This window comes from Clytia hemisphaerica, unplaced genomic scaffold (assembly GCF_902728285.1).
Source record: "Clytia hemisphaerica strain Z4C2 unplaced genomic scaffold, Clytia hemisphaerica genome assembly, whole genome shotgun sequence".
NCBI classification, from domain to species: Eukaryota; Metazoa; Cnidaria; class Hydrozoa; order Leptothecata; family Clytiidae; genus Clytia; species Clytia hemisphaerica.
The window spans coordinates 2,911,442-2,931,044 of NW_027103917.1; the positions used below are offsets into that span (position 1 = coordinate 2,911,442).

Genomic DNA, 19,603 nt, shown 5'->3' on the forward strand with positions numbered 1-19,603 from the left:
TGCCAAAGTGATGAAGTATATACTGCTGATCCCAAATTCGAGCCTTTGAAGTAAATTCGTAAAAATTTTAGATTTTAATTCAAGGATGTGTACATGTTTTTTTTTAATAAGAACAAACTATATGAGAACATAAGGATTTAATGGCCAAAATGTTAAGAACATTTTAAGGCTTTTTGGACTCAGAGACACCCTATTCTTAGGAAAATGGTCAAAAATACTCATAAGAACATGTTAAGAACATTTTTAGGCTTTTTGAACTCAGAGACACCCTGTTCTTAGGAAAATGGTCAAAAATTCTGGATGTTCTTATTTAAAAAAACGTGTAAGCTTAAGTTTTAAATATAACCCATGACTTTTAATCAAAAATCTTGTACTGAGAAGAGTAGTTTTAGGAATGGAGGAGAAATTCATTACAGCTGCGGATATGAAGGGGTTAAAATTCACGTTAGACCTCTGTCTCAGTGCACCGATTTTCACAGAATTAAGTTAACATATCAAAGTTTCAATTTTAAAACTCTATCATTTAAAGCTCAAAACGAGTCAATGATGATGGCTTTGATGGTTTGATGGTTTTAAAGATTAATTATTCCCATTTCATCTTTTAGGGATGGAAGTGTTACCCAATTGGGGCACTTAGACAAAATTGGATACAGGGACGTGCCTCTGGTCCCTTTTTTAGGCTCTGAAGATAATGTGACAGGGTCCCAAATTTACTAATTTTCGAGATGGTTATCTGACAGGGCCATTTTTTTGTTGTTTTGCTGTTTTGGACAATTTTTTAAGGGAGAAATCAAAAAATGTTTAAATTCTTCGTCTAATTTCAGCCATTTTTGCCACTTGTCAGGGTGAAAACAGGAAATTTTTCGATATTTTGTTCTGACAGGGTCGCAAATTTACCAAAGATTCATAGATGACAGAGTCCACTTTTCAAACTCCAGTGGCACGTCCCCGTCGGCCGTCAAGGTCAGTGGGGATAAAAATTTCTATTGAAATCCAAAGGGAAACAGAAATTCTATTGTTCCAAGGTTAAAAAACCCAGTTTTGGAGTGCAATTTTTAAACATGGGATTTCGAGTGGGATTGAAATCAAAGTCGCTTTACCAGTGGGGCTGAAATTCAAGGGTATTTTCCCACCGAGGAAAAGATTTGAGGATATTATACAGAAAAATGAGGAGGTTACTATATGCCCCCCCCCCTATATGCATTGATAGTCAGGAAGAAAAGACACTTTTTTATTCTGCTACTGGCAGTTTCATGCCACTTTGGTGACAATTTTTGGGCAACTATCTTTTTTGTAGTGAAAAAATAATTCAATAGCATTGCATTGGTATGATCATCAGCGAAAATTTCTTGTAGGGTGTTGTATGTTGCAATTAGAATGACTCATTATTGATTTTAATTATTGAGCAAGGTTTACTTAAAATGATACATCAATCCTATGCATTCGTTTATTTAAGATGCTGTTATTTTGTAGAGTATAGTTTTTTGTTTATTTGCTTAAATTGTGCTCTTGTTTTATGGATTTGGAAATATCATAACACGATTTCTTTAGGATAGGGTGGGGCCACGATTGAGATTGTCTATTGTTTTGATGTGATTTGTATGAGAGACTATCTGATTGTTTTCAAACATTTTAGACCTCCATGAAAAATAAAACTTTCAATTTGGTAAGTGGTGCTTCCGATTGGAGTTCTTTTTTTTTTATTTGTTTTTTTAAGTTGGTTGAATCAGTTGTTCTCAATTTTTTCGGGGAAATAGATAATAACATTATAACAATTTTCAAACAATTTTAGGGGGTTTTTGACAGTAAATTCAGGGTTCTGAAAAGTTTTTCAGTCTTACTTAAACTTGAAGTGATTTATAAAAATAAAACCATAGGATTTTAAAAACGTATAAAAATGGCCTCAATTTTTCCCAATTTTTCGCGTTTTAAGTGTTGTTTGAATTTGACAAGGAATTTTTTTTTCGACGAACTGTAAAATATAAACTATTCTAAACATTGTCGAGAAATGTAAAAGATCAACCACAAAGACATACGAAAAAGTGTAAAAACAGGATTTTGTTGTCAAAATTATTGACGGATTTGAAACAAATATTCAAATTTTCAATTTTCCTGTTCTATTTTGATAACATACCCTACTTCCACCCATGCTTATCGTTACGCCCAAAAAAATTTCTCTCTTTTTCTTTTCCTTGACGTGGCGAAATGTTTCTGGCCTGACGCTTAGTTAAATGATTTACTTGCGTGAAAGTGACCACGCTTAATTTTCAAGCCACTCAAAAAGTCATTGCCCAGGACCACAAAAAGGCGTCGTACATTTTTTTCAAAAGCAAATGAGATTTAAAGTTTTAATTTTTTTCGATAATAAGATTAAGTTCTAAACTAGCCCAATTGGAATTTCAATTTAATTTGATGAATTTGTGATAAATTTCTTTTTTTGTTTATTATGATTGTAAAACTAAAAAAGGGGTAAAAGATTTAAGCTGTGCCCAATTATTGATGATTTTAAAACATTTTTCAGAATAAATTTAAATTTTTACAACTTTGTAGATTTTTTAAAGTGAAAAGAAAACTTTTCATCGGCATGGATCAAAACGCCTCAAAAAAATGAGATAAAAATACAACTTGTTGTAACATAAAACAGCATCGACAAATTACGTGCTTTTTTATTAGAATATTTATGACAAAATTGGCCAATAAATTAAGAATATACCCCGAATACCATCATCATGGAATGTGGTGCCAACAGAACCTAAGAATTTCATTTTTGGAGCATTTTCACTGTATGACAATTACGTATTTCCCAACAATGCTAAAAAGTTTCACAAAATTGCTTGAGGTATGGGTTCGGATTCTTGTCTTAGGATACCTTAAAATATTTCAGGATGATTTTTAAGAATATTCATGATGAAATGGAAAAACACTCTTATAAGAAAAAGCGTTTATTTAATTCAATCCAATTGAACCAGTTTTTGTCTAGACCAGCCCCCTTTCTGAAATATATACAGCCCCTTCTCACAGAGCCACTGGGACCCCTTCCCACTGGAAAAATCGACCAAAATATCGTCCCCGGTGGAAAATTATCCTCTAATTTTTGTCCCAATTGAAAATAATTGAATAGACCAATCCTCACCGCAAAACATTATGCTATTTTTTCTATCCCCACTGAATCTTCTGACTTGAAAACAAAAGAATTGAAATCCCCAGTCATGAAAATATGGGAACATCAATCACCATTGAGTTTAAGTCCGTTATTTTTATCCCCACTGACTGGAAAAACCCTACCGGGTCTGTGAGAAGGGGGTGTATGGTATATATTACTTCAATATTTTCAATCAAATTTTCAATTCCTTTTAAATCAGTGATTTAAATTGTCCATGAGATTTTAAATATTTTCGAATAATTGGAATTTTCTTTGATTTTGCTATTTTTTATGATTCATTCATTATTTTTCATAATTCTTTTTGTGACAATTTTTCTAGCTGGTACCTTGATAAGATAAAAAAGTTTTTACGATGTTGTTCTTTCAAGGAATAAAGTAAAAAAGTTTCAAAATAATGAAGAAATAAGAAATATTTGCAATGCCCATAATATTTCATTGAGTTAGTGATGAAGAATGTGAAATAATAAAGTGCTCAAACAAGTAAGCAGAGAGAATTTCAATTCTATTTAAAATACACGTTTTTTTATAAGAACAAACTATAACAGAACATAAGGCTTCGATGGCAAAAATATTAAGAACATGTTAAGAACATTTTAAGGCTTTGTGGACTCTGAAACACCGAATTTCTTAGGAAGATTGGTACTATTTTTTAGGCTTAAAACTCAAAAAGTTAAGAACATCCGAAGACTTTAAAATAAAAATTTTTTTGGATGTTCTTATAAAAAACGCTATATCTTCATCTCAAAAACATCTAAAAGTTCATTTTGCTTCATTGAGTTAAAAAGTTGATGGGATATGGACTTCAGTCAACAATTGAATATTGAATATGAATATTTTCCTTACCTTTTTCTCTTAACCTTTGACACTCTTTGAAATTGTCTTCGATTTTGAACGTCATTAACTAGATAACTAGAGTAGACTAGACGATAACAGACTGCTCTCTCTTATCATAAAGTACAAATGAACACTTAACAATAATTAGTAATTAATGAAAGAATTAACTCACTTAATTACCAACATTTCTTCCTAAACTCTTACTGTCTATCTTTTTTCAATTGAACTTCAATTCTTGTGAAACAATAATTCGCCATGTCCCGACGGGTCCTGACCTTGTTTCATTTCATTATTCCTGTCGTTCTTCTATTGAAATTGAATTCAAAATCTTCTTTATTCCATGGCTTTTTCCAGTGTCGGATCTAGGGCTTGCTCTCTTTCTTCCTTCTTTTCGAAAATTGATTATATTAGAAAGTGGATATTTTTTTTTAAATTGGAAAAGGATTATTGATATAATGTGTTTGATTCAGTAAATTAGAATAATTTGAGAATATTTTATACATAAATTTTGTCCAGTTCCTTCCCAGACATGCTCCATTATAACAGGCAATAAATAATTGATTTTCGATAAACAAGAAAGAAAAAAAAATTAATTTATACAATTGGGAACTGGATTCGAGGTCCAATCAATAACCAAGTGACTTTCCATATCGTCATTGATATGGAGTACAACACTAATAATAGACCTTTTCATAAATTACGTCACGAACATCACTTGCCTCGTTTTGAAATTATTGGCAAGGTGATTAACTCCCAGTGGATTTTATTAAAACTACTTTCTATTAATAAAAAAATAATTTAATGTCTCAAAGGACATAATCACCATGTAAATCGTTTGAATACGAGGCAAGTGATGTTCGTGACGTAATTTATGAAAAGGTCTATTGTTTGAATTTTTCTTCTTTTAAATATCCAAGGCCAACCCTAATGGTTGAATGGTATCTTTGACTGAACACCTGTTTTTATGATTAGCTAATTAACCTACTGGTACTAGTTAGATAACTTCATTGGATGAGCCATTCTGGCAACTTTAAAACTTATCACCGTACCATCAAAAGAACTTTCTCGTGCGACGTGCTATCTCGAATGTTTCAGCCAATATTTAGGAAGCGCTACACGCTTTTTTTATAAGAATACACTTTATAAGAATGTTCATGATGAAAATACCCAAAAAAGTAAGAATATGGTAAGAATACCACCATCATGGAATTTAGCAACATAACCTAAGAATGCTATTTTTAAAGCATTTTTACCTGTAAATTGCCAATAATACCCCAGTAACGCTCAATATTCTCCAGACGTATATTAGATGTTAAATCTAGGTTAAATTTTGAATTAACCTAAGAATACCGTAAGAATATTTTAGGATGATTTTCGCCAAAAAGTTTAAGAATATCCACGATGAAAGGAAAAAAACACCATTCTTATAAAGAAAGCGTGTATATTATGTTGAAATTGCAAGGTTGTACAACTTTAGCATTTTAAAGTTTCTAATTGAAGTGAAGAAATAAATCGAAAGATATGACGTTGTATTTACATGACACCTGCGTCTACAATCATCACTGAATTGGGTCTTCAGAGGAATTAACTTCTATTCAATGATCTTCATTTAAAATTGATGTCAGCCATTAAAAACCATGTGTTAGATTAAAACAAATGGGAACGACCATTTTTGGATTAAATCCTAAAGATTCCAACGATTAAAACTTCCTCAATAATTGGTAGTTTAAATCCTCGCTCTCTCAAATTACTGGTAAATTAAAACTAGTTACTTTAATCGAGATACATTTAGTTTGGCATGGATCTTCAATCAAAACTAGGTTCTTTCACGAACGTCCTTTACTGTCAGAATGTCAACAGCTGAGATAAAAGGCTGATCATTTGTGTCCAAACTAATTCAGAAACTAGGCATTTTCTTATTCATCAACTAATAATTAAGTGGTGATACAACACTTGTTGTCAAATACCTCTATCTACGAATCTCATGCAAACTGGGAACTGAATCTAAACTGAATATATCAAAAAATTTATAATTCCTACCCGTCTCACAGCCCCGGTAAAACTCTTTCCCATAATGGGGATGGAAAATTCCAAATTGGGATAGTACTCTTCTCAGCTCAAAAATTCCAGTGGGGATGGTTTTGGGGTGAATATTTCCATTGAATTTTAAATAGGGATGAAACCAAAGTTTTTTACCCACCGAGTAAGAAGTGTTGGCCAAATTTTCCAGTGGGGCGGGGCAACTACAGGGTCTGTGACACGGGTGGAAATTTTAAATTTTCAATTTTTCGTCGACTTTTAGTCATTTTAGCCACTTTTTCAAAGTTTTCAAGGTGAAGATTGGAAAAATTCGGAAAAATTGGAAAAATTGTTAGAATTTTCGTTCTGATAGGGTCCACTGTTCAAACTCTAGAGGCACGTGTCCGTCTGCCGTCAAGGTCAGTGCCCCCTCCGCGAGCTGTTTGCAATATTGAGAGACGGTGATAAAGAAATTCTATCTGACAATACCTGTTTGTTGGTGGTTGGGTTCATCAACACTCAGGATGGCGTATCCCTCTTGTCCATCAGTCTTGATGAAGATTTGTTTGACACTCTCATCTCTGGCCAAGTTCTGTTCTTCTTGGAGTAGTCTGTTTGCAAACTCTAAATGAAAAGTAGTATGTTGAACTCAGAAGGTTATTAAAGGACATTTTTTTGTTTATTTCACTCAAAATGATTTTACTGAATAGCTTGGTGAATAATGTTTTTTAGAGCTAAGAAGTTATTACATTCCTTTTAAAATTGATCTTATTTAGCTCTTCAAATGAAATCTAACAAGATTTGGAGATTTTCAACGGTTAACACAACCTTTTCACATAACCAGTAGGATTTTTTCATAGCCAGTAGGGAGGAAACACGTGATGAAAATGATCAAAAAATAACAGACTGAAACCGAAACTCGTTGGAGATTTTTTATTGACTGCGCATTCGAATTCCATTTGTTTTCAATTCAGTGGGGATGGAAAAAACAACCCAATATTTTTCAGTGAGGATTTGTTGATTTGCTTATCTTCAGAGGGGATACAAATTAAAGTAACATTTTCCACTGGGGACGATATTTTGGCCAATTTTTCCAGTGGGAGAGGGTTCAAACGGGTGGTGGGGTATGATAACCAGCACTTGAAAGGTCACGAGTCTATTGATTGAAAGTGTATCTTGGAATATTTTCAAACTACGTCGGTTTTCCATCGTCATTCGAAAAAGAGAATATTTTAGATTTTGTTACTAAAGTAAATGCACAAATTCCTCACCTGTTTCAAAATCAGATTCTTGCTCCACGACTTGAGGTAGAAAGACGTCGCGCGTATTTTTAAGGATAACATCATTGTCAGGTTTGTTGGTAGGGGATGTGTTGTATAAAACGTTTGTTGGTTCTTCACGTTTAGTTGATGGGGGGTTTTCGTTGGGATTCTCCAAGACGAAGATACAGGTTTGTTGGGAAGAAGGAGTGGAGTTGATCAAGGAACTTTCTAAATGTGCTTTGACAGTTGCTCCTGTGCTGGTCTTGAAATAGATTGGTGTAACCGTCGACACTTGCTCTAAAGATGAGAAAAATTGAGTAGAATTTTAAGGATTGATTCAAACATAGATTATGAAGTCTGTTTCTAAACATTTCTGGTATCTAATGGTATTTGTGTCTCGATTCTCCGTCCAACATAATAGATTATGAGGTCAGTAGTAGACTCTGATGAGATATTTTAATTTTTAATAAAGAACGTTCTTTCAATCTTTACTAATTTTTGAGACTTTGTACCTTTGAGTTTGTGAATAAATCTGCCTCCCGGGGGGCAGTGGGTTTATCAACTGACGGCTGACGGTATGTGCGGCGAAAAAATTGGCTTTTAGAATCGCACCCTTACAGTGTAGAAAAAAATCGGTGAAATTCATAACCTTACAGTGCATTGTTTCAAACTTTAAACTCTTTTAGAGCAAAAAAATCAAAAACTTTGGGCAACAATTTGCAATTTTTCCTAGATTTGCTGAGATTTCCATCCATACAGTGTATTTATCAAAAGAAATACACTGTAAGGGTGAACTTACAGTGCATTTCTGCTATTTTAAAAAACATACCCTTACCCACCGCACATACCCGTCGGTCAATTTACCTGATTCCCCCCGGTGATCAGATGGTCATTAAAATTAATGGTTTCAATTACATCCCGCTTCTGGTTCAATACTTTATCCTGCTGAAGAAAGAACTCCCTGCTTTTTTCGAAATATTTAAGGCTAGAGTCAAAATATGATTGTTCGTATAAAAATCGTTCGGCAAATCTAACTGCTCTTTAGTTCTGAACCCAGATCATTGATCATTTGGAGGGAGGGGGGTCCGTGTTTTACAGTAGGTCACTGATGATACAAAAATCACTAAAAACAGCTAAAAAGGGTAATAATTTAGATACATTTGAAAGACGGTGGTAGGCTGGGTTGGAGTAAAGAGTGACGGAGGTGTTTACTGTCTTTGTTTTGCTGTTTTTATTTTCAAATTCTACCGCCGCAATTATTATATCTTTTTGCACTTTCCCCTAGACGATGTTATCGTCCATTACAAGGATAGTATAAGGCGGAAAAATATAGTTGCACGGAGTTAATAGTAATGGTGGTATACGGGAAAATCGGCGGTAGAGTTTCAAAGAAAAGACTACTACTGGCAAACTCTACCGGTTGCAAACTCTTTTCGGCAAAAAAACCCGTTTGCAAATTTTCGAACAATATCTTTAACGGACGATAGCACCGTCTATGCTGTGAAAAAAAGTATTCTTACCACTTGGAGGACTGCTTTTTGCATGTTGGATCCGGGACTGAAGTGATGGGCGGTCTTTTGCAGAATCTTTTTTATCAAGATAAATTGCTTTCAATTTGTTGGAAAGAGTTTGAGAAGTGGATCGTCCAACTGAGGTCGGTTGCGATATGGGGTTTCCTAAAGAATGTAAAGCGCTGTTATTCGGCTGTTTATAAGGAAATCAGTTCCAAGCTGACACACGACGTTGACGCTTCAACGTTTATCTACCGTTTACAACCTCCATATAGCGTTGGTCTAACGTTCACAACGTCCATATAACGTTGGTCTAACGTTCACAACGTCCATATAACGTTAGATGAACTGTGGAACAACGTTGTGTGCCGGCTGAGTTGTTTAAAGGGATTATACAGTGTTATATACACCCGACTCGTCTGAAACTGATGTCAGCAAAATTTTGATAAAAGAGTCCTTTCAAATTTGTAAATAAAAGGAAGAAAAAAATCTTGCTCCACATTTTTCTTTATTCATTACAAAAGATTCTATTTATTTCAATCTGCTGAATCAACATACATTATGACTATGTAAAAGGTCAATGGCTTTAAACATTTTCTTCGAGTCTCTTATTACCCAGTAATATCCCTACCAACTGGAAATATCGTCTATCTGAAATTTCATCACTATTTGCGGTTATACCTAATCATTCATGTCACCACTGAAAAAGACACTTAGACCTTTGAAAATGACCACTAGGCTTTTAAAATTCAAATCATAGAATTAAAAAAAGCTCCCCCCCCCAACCCTGTAAAAGTAAGACATTTTCATTCCCGTTGCTTTTTAACTCCCTCATTTAATACCCAATCGGCTAAAGAATTCTAACTGGATCACGGAGAGACAGGGTTTGATCAGAAACATTGCGAGAGCGACCGCCCTTTAGATTAGGCGTTTTCACATACGTGTCAAAATTTACAAAGACAACTTTCTATGCGCTATTAAGTTTTTACACTGAGTGAAATTCAGATTTTTGAAAGCAATACTTCACAGATGCGACACCAAATTCACCCGGAAAATCATCTCCTATCACCACACGAAACAAAAAATTAATTCAACTACGTCACCAAGTATTTATTTTGTTGTAGCCCTTGCACAAAATAATGCAAAAGTTAATTCTCACCTAGCAGTTTCATCCTTTGTGAATTATTTGATGACGGTGCTCTTTTGATAACGCTCAAAACATGACTAGTGTGACTAGAGCCTTCTTCTGATCTTCGCTGCTCAAAGCGCTCATACGACATGCTAAAAAGAGTTGAAAAATGTTTTGTCATTGAACAGGCTACAACAAGCTCAATCATTTCCTGTATCTAAGGCAAGGGCTATTCAACTTGTCTAATCAGCTGTTGAATCAACTTAAAACAAGTTATCAAGAAAAGCCGAAAACCGAGTCAGCAAAAGATACGTTTTTCTTAGTAACTTCAGACGATTTCATTTACTATGCTAAAACTGCTAATAAAGAACCTTAAACTCCTGAAGTCGAAGATCACCAAAGATCATTGCATAACTAGGTTAGTGCTAGTAGTAGGGGGGACAAACCCTTAGGACCCGTAGCATTTTTCGTGGGACGCAAAAGCATGTGACTGGTTCGAAAGTGGAAAGTTAGAAAAAAGTCAAATCCTGCTTTCGGCAGAATTTTCAAAAAACGTCCTACGTAGGGTCATTTTTCGAACCTCAGCGACACGAAAACAGCCGGCGAGGCGACCTTTTTTTTCGATGTGTTCTGAGTATGTCTCAACTAGAAAATTTGATCGGTTCTGATCAGAGCTTCTTAAATCAATCACAGCTAGAAAAAAAATGATGTGTTCTGACGAGACAGGTGTATAATCAAGGTTATCTAACCTGTTCTTGTTGTCTAGGTAACCCTAGAAAGCTTCAGAACACATATTCTAAAGAGACAGGGGTATATAATCAAGAGAAAATTTATGTAATCTTGTTGCCTAGTAACCCTAGAAATTTTCACTCTAAGGGTGTAAAACCATTCGTAAAAGATCTGACGGTCATACTTTGCCTTAAAATAGTCAAAAAAATTCAAAACATCCGGCTACGGTGCGCAAGGAAGGTTGTGGGTTCAACCCCCAGCCGGGTCATACCAAAGATTCTCAAAATGATACTTGATGCCTCCCTGCTTGATGCTCAGCAATTAAGGGAAGGATCAAGGGTAGTGAGTGGAGCAAACCAGGGAGAAAGAGTGGCGCCCTTCCCTTCCTTCGGGTAGATAGCTATCGAAAGAGGAGCCTCGGGCGGGGCCTCGGGTTGCCTCAGACTGCAGTTGCAGACTTACTTACTTTATCTGACTAATCTCGGAATTGGATCATATTAAAAAATTAAAAATCAAAAAATGAAATGTTATTTCTGCGATGCTCCGATCGATTTATTAGTTTATGGAGTTTATGCTGAAGCAGTAGCCTATTTGAAGGGGTTGCATTGAATTATAAACAATGAAACTACATGGGGACAAAACAGAATCGTTTTACAGGTTCTCCTTCTTAATCATAACTATGTTATAGGTATGAGTGATTTCGAACTTTTTTATGATTCGCACCCTTTTATAGCTATCAAGATTATATCTGATTCTTGTTGTTGCTTAGCTGCCGTTCAGTCATGGTAACCAAAAATGACTTTTGTCACGCAAATGAAAGAGGTAGATTGTTATTCATCCAAATAAAGTTATAAATGAAATAAAAGTAGTTGAACACTTACCTTGCCTGGATTGGATTAAACTGAAGTTCGAAATATGAGATCAAATGTGCAAAATTATAATAACACTAAATTATAAAATTTTTGAGATATTTTCCTGTTTCTATGTTGACATCTTCGGGAGTCATGGCGCAGATTGATTGCCATGGGAAATGTAAACATTCGAAACAGCGACTAAAAATAATTCGACAATCTATAAATAAACATTCGAATCATATAGGTATTCGAACGTTCGATTAAAAGCGCGGGAAATTTAAAAGGAACATTCCAAAAACATTTTCATTTTAGTTCCGGGTTGTGGTAGTGCGGGTGACGAGGTGTCATTTAGGAGTGTTTTTTTTTAAATAAATGGTAGCGAAAGGAAAAAGAAAGGGATAAACCAAAAGCACAAAATGCGCATTTTCAGACGAAATTTCAACCTCTTGCTTGTTACCCAGGATGATTATAAACAAAGGGAAATCTCAGACCATCAACACGATCAGGACCACACTCACTACAAAATAATTGTCTATAAGAAACGATGTATTCTCACGGTTAGATCAACCACGGAAAAACAAAACACAAAGTTCTAAACAAAATGGCGGCAACAAGCCGGTCTAATGCTGAGCTTCAGAGAAAAGCTAAATTATTGGGAGGGAAAACCAAAGATCCCATCGAAAAACTTAGGCTTGCTTGCCTCTCAAGAGGAGCTTCTGGTATAAAAGGTCTTGGAAGGTATGCTTCTTTTGAATTTTTCCTCTAAAACTATTTCTATAGTCAGATAAAAGTGGTTTAAAAGTTTTATAGCAATAAATGTTGTTTTTGTGTCATGTGTTTTTGTTCCCTCTTTCTGCAAACAGTCAGAGAATGGGCCATTCCAGAAAAAAAAAATTACCCCCTAATGGATGACATCAATTTTTGAAATAAATTTTGGCACGGAATTCCAGGCAAACTTTAAAGTAGTCTGGAGACCATACTCTGTTACAAAAATATTTCTATCCTGTCAAAATCCCAACAACTTCACTGAAATACAGAGTATGGAATTATTGACTCAATTCAAATCACTTCAAATCACAAAAGAAAAAACCGTTATCTTTTCAAAACAATTTAAAAGCTCGCGCCACTTCTTGAAACAATAGAGCTGTTTGACGTCATACTTTTGTTTATCAAATCATAACAATAAAATATTAGCCAATCAAATTTTGCGCTGATTCTTACATCTTCAATAATTCCCGGCTACTATGTCAAAACTCTGATATTTTCTGCTAGAACTAAATGCTATACCTCAAAACCACACGGACATTGTAGCCGGGTCTCCCAGCTAACTTTAAAGAGAAAGTATCGGAATTCCATGAATTTTACTTAATTTTGCATTAAAGTATTGGAATTCCATGATTTCTTTAGGTTACAGTAACGGAATTCCACTGTTTTGGCAGGTATTTTGTAAATTTGTTACGGAAATTCCGGACTTTCTTGAAAGCAATTTGCTACGGAAATTCCATGTCGTCCATTGGGGGGTAACGAATAAAAACTGGAATGGCCCAATTCCCTCAGTTTCGGTATATGCAATTGCTGTGGTTTACATTTGTGTTTAGCCTAAGGTGCTGGTTAACAAAGGTGAACAAAGATTAATTGTCAAAAATTGTATGTGTTTCTTCTAATAATTGAATTTGATCGCATTTGAATGCATCGGAAATGCCACTCTTTTTTGCTGTTTTTAATTCAATTGCCTTTGGAAATTCCTACATTTCTTCTCTCGCCTTGGAATTTTTGAATTTTGGTGAGAATTTTTTCCCTCAGAAATTATGTGTTATCCGTCTGCCTGTTACAGACAAATTCTGGAATAGCCCATTTTTAATCTGTGCGTTAAAAGATATGATTAATTATGTACAGAAATTGACTGTGTTCTGTACCGTAAGTTGGTTTGATAATGTCGACATCCCTCTTCTAATTCTGACACCCTTCTTAAGAGATAGGAATAATAGGAAGGTTGGGATCACTTATATATAGACAAAAGATTTTTCTTCTCTGATTGCTAAGTAAAGAAAAATAGTTTTCATCAGCGATTCCAACACTCTGATTACTCCTATCTTTAAAGAAGGGTGTCAAAATTAGAAGGGGGATGTCGATATTAGACCAATTTACAGTATGAATCTTAAATTCTGTATCTTGCAAATACTGCGATCGCGGTGTTTGAAAAATGCAAAGTGGTTTTTATACTAAATTGTAGTAAAAAATTCTACTGTAATTGAGGGAATTCCTTGACTGCAAAACTCCTGCAGCTTGGCAGCACTGTTGAATTTAAGAAAAAAAACAGGAGAATAGTTTTTAGAAAAAAATTGAGAATAGACCTTTTCGCCTAAGTTCCTTCCGTCATATTGAATTGTATGCAAAAATTATGGTGGCCGAATTGCCGTGGTGAAAATCCCTTAGAAAGTATGCAAAACATATTCAAAAAGAAAGTATTTTGAAAGTTGATGTGTGTACTCTGTCTTCGTGGAATTTTTTAATGGCATGAAAACAGAATATGCTATGTCTTTAAGAACAAATTTCTAAAAGGCTTTTGTTGTTCTGTAAATATTTCTTTCTGGATTAAGAAATTCCATCTTTTGCTGTTCTAATGATTATAATATTTCTTTATAACTATAAGATGCTTTGTTTGCTTTTTAACCTTTGTGTAAACTTGCATATGTTTTGCATATTTTCCAACTCAATCCAACCGTGGCTTTTTCGTTCCTGTATTTTTGCATACAATTCAAAATGGCGGATGGAAAGGCGAAAAGGTCTATACAGCAGATATTTATATATTAAATAAAAACACTCAGTCAAGGAGTTCCCTCAATCTTAGTAGTTGATAAAACCTTACATGGATTAATTTTTTAGGGTCTTCTCAAAGTAGAAATTAGCGTTCACTTGTTTTGTTCCTGATGGTTTTTCAATGGTTTCAACCAAATCGAAAGCACAAGTTATCAAATGAAAAAACAAAATTCAACCTTCAAATTTTGAATATTCTATTACTCTTTTCTACAAAATCAAGCAAACTTCCACTTGAAATATAGATGATTGATAATTGAAGATAAAAAGTGTGGACGGACTTCTTGGTGTCTCTGCCTGACCTGGGTTTTATATAAAAGTAAAGAAAACAAACTTTGTAATTTGAAAAACAGACAGTCCCGGATCAACACAGAAAGCTATCAAATCATGATGGTAATCTAGAAGCGCACTTTTTAAAAGCAAAACTATCTTCTTTGGCTGGCTAGTTAAAGCTGTAGGTAAGGTGTTCGGAATTAGACAAGTGAACGCTAGTTGCAAAATATTTTAAAATCCAAATTTAAGCTAAAACCCTTAGGAAAATTAAAGAAATTTCACAATCTGTGAAAAAAAGTTCACACATATATTAATCTTTTTAAAGTTTATATTCTAAGGCCTTGAATAAATATCATAACCAACTGATAATTTTCTCTTATATTGAATAAATATCTCCTCCGGCTTATTAATTTTCTAAAAATTTGCGTACCCCTTTTAAATTTACAGCTATCACAAGCTGAATTGCTCTAAATTGCCTGGTTTTTGCTTATAACTACCTTTTTTTGGGTTTTTTGTTGGTACAATTTCGAACCCCCCTCGGTTTATTAGATTTTAAAAAAGAATTCAAATGTTTGGACCCCTACAATTTCTGAAAGTTAATAGAACTCAAGATACAAGAAGAGAAAAGGCAATTTTTGTATATACAAAACTATTCATATCTTTTTTATGCTCAGATCAAAATATTCTTTCTAAGATCGGATTCTTTTTATAATTGAATTTTGGTTATCTTTTCTGACTGTTACCTTTTTCTGTAGGCTAAACATGAAAAACACTATTGCTATACGAGAGTATATCAAATTAAGGGAATTCCTCGACCATTGCAGTATGTATATCAGGGCAATAAAAAAAAATTGATGTCAATGTAAAATTTGGACCTCACAAGAAAATGTTGTTTTAAAATGAATTTGAAATAAGATTTATTTTATTTTTCATTTAGGACTTTCAAAGTGTTTGATGATGATGGTAGTCGATCTTTGGATTTCAATGAATTCAAGAAAGGTTTAAGAGATTATGGATTACATCTGGAACCACAGGTATTAAAGAGTTATATATCCAGGAAACTTTTTCATTCCGGGTTAAAAAATTCCTGACACAATAGACCTTTTGAAATATCTACATTGCCCAGAATTGCCAGTCGCTAAGAAAATTCATTATGAGGTCACTTTTTCATAGGAAAATGAACAATGCGTTGACATCATTTCTTTTATTTTTTATTTCTGACGTCAGAAATTATAACAATTTTTTATCTCTTTTCGCTTGTTATTTTTTTGCTTTATTTCGCTATTTTTCCTGGATAAAGCGCTAAAATCGATCGAAGCTGTAGGAAACGTGTAACAAATACAATAATGACCGGTTTTTTTGGGCTGTACTGAAAATATTGCCCCCGGTTGACGCAACAACGGTCGGGCAATATTTCTCAGTACAGCCCTCACTAACCGGTCATTATTTTATTACAGTTAACCTTTGTGTTGTTGGAATAATAAAATCAAGTAGAATGAAATATTATTCGTTTTAGGAGGTAAAAGAATGCTTCACAGCTTTTGATAAAGATGGGAGTGGCAATCTTGATTTCGACGAATTTCTCATCGCTCTCAGAGTAAGTGTGGATTTCTGTAAACAATATAAGCTGATACCGTTTGCTTACTCATCAATTTTAAATCACAAGCTTTTTCACATTGAATTGACACGGATGTGGAGCAATATTGGTTAGAGAAGAGAAAAGAAAAACAAAACTAAATCGAACACAATACAAAACATGTGTCTGATATGAAACGGGAAAACTTTTGTAAAACAAAAGCCTTTAAGTGTTCAAAATTTAAGTCTTTAAAATTTGAAATTTTAATAATTGGATTTTAGTCAGAACCTGCAGAGTCTTGCTGTTTTTGTTATTAAACCACTGCAACCAACAATTTTTAACTTTTTAAAATCAATTTGTTTTTATTTTAGCCTCCAATGAGTAAATCTCGTAAGAACATCATCAATCAAGCTTTCAACAAACTTGATAAAACTGGCGATGGCTTCATCACAGCTGACGATCTGAAAGGGTAAGCAAACAATCTAAATTGGAAATATGTCACTTCACAAAAAACTTCCTACATCTTACTTATGATAGCGAGTGCATTCTCTCAGCTGATACAAACTCTATGGAAAAACTCCACGAGCAACATGGAATTGAAAATCAAGCCAACAATTTGTGGAGATTCTGCAGATTCTTATAAATAAGACCGTGGAGTGATTTGTTTCAATCAAGACTTCCAAATTGCACGATAAAGCATTTCTATTACAGATCAGATTTGAGCTGAAACTATTAGGTTGACAGCTGTCCAAGGGGTCTAGGTCGCAGGAAAGTTACAAACTTATCTAACCATTCCAGATTTTAATATTGAAAATAGAAAAGGATGTCAAAATTTTCTATAACCTGACAAGTCTCTTGTATAGGAAAAGTTATGAACCGTTAAATATAACTACAACATGAAGGTATAAAGAAAAACAGGAGTTGAGTTTGTTGGTAAATGGTCGTTAAAGTATTTTGATTTCTTTTATAAAATGTATCAAAAGCAATTCTAATGCTCGTCCGATGAATTAAGACTTTTTAGTAGAAGTCAAATCACTCTGAACATTCTAACTATCATTAGTGAAGATTTCTACCAAGGGTGTTTATGATAACATACATATCCTGTTTTTCTTTATACCTCTAAGATTACAACCATTTTTCTTTACAGGACATATGATGTTAGACAGCATCCAAAATACAAGAGTGGAGAGTGGACAGAGGAACAATGCTTTCGTAAATTTTTGGACAGTTTTGACAACCCTAATGACTCGGACGGATCTGTAAGTTCAACAACTTCTTTGTTTTCATTGCGATCAAATCTCAGCATGTAGGGTGTCAAAGGATAATATGTTGAGCACTTGTCATTTTTAAATTAAAATGTTAAAACCCAAATTTTTTTTTGTCCAAATTTGGGATGTTTCAGGATGTTTCAATTTGGAATACTTAAATTTATGCGTTCTTAAAGGGACATTAAAGTAGTAAAATGTAAACATTGCGCGAACCACGTGTCATTAAAGAGAACAATTAAAATCACTTGTCCAAAACAAACTTGTAAAACAATTGAACAATCAAAATTAGCCATATTTGGTTTGATTTTTTTATTTTGACATGTGCCATTTGTTTTGATTTTGTATCCGCTGCATACAGTTTGTTTACAAATTTCGCAAGTACTGTTATGTCCCTTTAAATAGTTCTTACTTGGTTTTTACATTAAAATTATAGTCTTATGATCTGCTTCTGAAAATCAAACACTTCCAGCTAGGAAAACTCGACATTAGTCAAAAGAATTTTGGATATGGAGATAAAATGGAAGGATTAGAAGGAATCTACAGGCAAAATATCCCCCTTTTAAATATTCCATACTTTTTGGAATATTTATTAAATAATTTTTGATAAAAAGTATTTTCTTTCCATTTTTCTTTAGATAACATTGGAAGAATTTATCAATTATTATTCCGGAGTGAGTGCATCCATAGACAATGATGCTTATTTCGATTTGATGATGAGGAATGCTTACAAAATGTAATGAATGATGACGTCATCTAGAACGTGGTCAGACGGGGAAAAATTTAGTTGAAAATTGGTACTTTTTATTATTTCATTTCATTTTATAGATAGTGTGATCGTGTCTGATTCCATACATGAGATAGATACCGTCGTTTTTTATAAGTTTCCCATTTCCGCATTAAGATTCTTGTCACTTTTCCGGAATCTTTCTGCTATTTTTTCCTGGGATAACCGGCATTATATTGGAAAGGGTTTGTTTTTAATGGTACGGAAAATCTTGTGTTTAGTCACGAAACTGTCTAACTTTACGAAGCTATTTTTTAACTACCCTAAGTCCTGGTCTTTTTCCGATAGTAATGTGGCAAAGGAATCTTAGTGCGGAAATGGGAAACTTATAATTAAGTTAAGTCGCGTGGTTTATTTTAAGAAACTCTAATAGCTCGGACATGATTTCATTTTTCAGCTTATTTATAACGGACGAATAAAAAACCGACCCGAATGGTAGCCTGTACACGTATCACTTTGTCATTTTTTTACGTTAGCTTATCAAAATATCTACACGTTTTTTTAACAAGAACAAACTATATAAGAACATAAGGCTTCTATGGCCAAAATGTTAAGAACAAGTTAAGGCTTGGCGGACTCCAGAACACCCGATTTCTTAGGAAATTCGACAAAAATACTCACAAAATGGTAAAATTAAGAACATCTTAAGAATATTTTTAGGCTTGGATCTCAAAAAGTTAAGAACATCCAAAGGCTTCAAAAATTTTGGATGTTCTTATAAAAAAAACGTGTACTAACTTTAGATTTCAAAGTGGATTTCGAGTAAGATTTTATGTAGATTTATGTAGAAATCATTTATGAAAAATACAATTTTTATTATTATTATAGGAAGGAACTTTTTTGTAAAAAATAATATCAAGGAGTTATATTGGTAGGATAATATACATTGTACATAATTTTTCATTTCTCTTTTTTTTTATTTGCACTTTTTGTAACATTTTACACTCTTATGATTAAGAAGAAAAAAATTGCACAGTTTATTTGAATTAATGTAATTTTAGATTTTACTGCTTTTCTTTATTACTGGTATAGTGGTAGACTTTTCAAGGCTGAGTAACCGAAGACAATAATTATGAAGAGTCTCAGATTTTTTAAAAGATATGCAGATTGAAGCAGTGCCAGAATTTCCCGGTCCCTAGCACTGTTACCCGACATTTTCCTAAAATAACAATCAAATACTTTTGCAGCAAAGAACTTTCAGCTCGTTTTCAAAGATCCCAATCTTTTTGATTGATTTTTTTTGCTGATTATGTTCATTTTGACACAGGGTGGCTATGTAAACATTATCGAAAAGCATATCGAACTTAAGATATATAAAGCATCTTTATTCCATCATATTTTCTGACGTGTTTCTGAAATAATTCTTTTATTTTTGAAAAGTTTA

General features: G+C 33.7%; 2 protein-coding genes across 2 annotated transcripts in view; one reads left to right on the plus strand and one right to left on the minus strand.

Moving 5' to 3' along the window:
- Window positions 1-10,070, minus strand: part of LOC136809473 (DNA-binding protein RFX2-like) — a 43,097-nt gene extending 33,027 nt beyond the window's left edge. The window contains exons 1-4 of the mRNA XM_067066007.1: window positions 9,949-10,070; window positions 8,799-8,954; window positions 7,288-7,575; window positions 6,506-6,640 (exon numbers count right to left, since the gene is read on the minus strand). Of these exons, the coding sequence (XP_066922108.1) occupies window positions 6,506-6,640; window positions 7,288-7,575; window positions 8,799-8,954; window positions 9,949-10,069 (700 nt within the window). The 5' untranslated portion in view covers window position 10,070. The remainder of the gene's footprint in view (window positions 1-6,505; window positions 6,641-7,287; window positions 7,576-8,798; window positions 8,955-9,948) is intronic.
- Window positions 10,071-12,051: 1,981 nt separating this feature from the next.
- LOC136809475 (calcyphosin-like protein) lies at window positions 12,052-19,205 on the plus strand. The gene is made up of 6 exons (XM_067066012.1): window positions 12,052-12,239; window positions 15,529-15,625; window positions 16,108-16,188; window positions 16,539-16,636; window positions 17,315-17,426; window positions 18,071-19,205. Exons 1-6 carry the CDS (start codon window positions 12,103-12,105, stop codon window positions 18,170-18,172), a joined length of 627 nt encoding a protein of 208 aa, XP_066922113.1. The 5' UTR covers window positions 12,052-12,102; the 3' UTR covers window positions 18,173-19,205.
- Window positions 19,206-19,603: the final 398 nt, after the last annotated feature.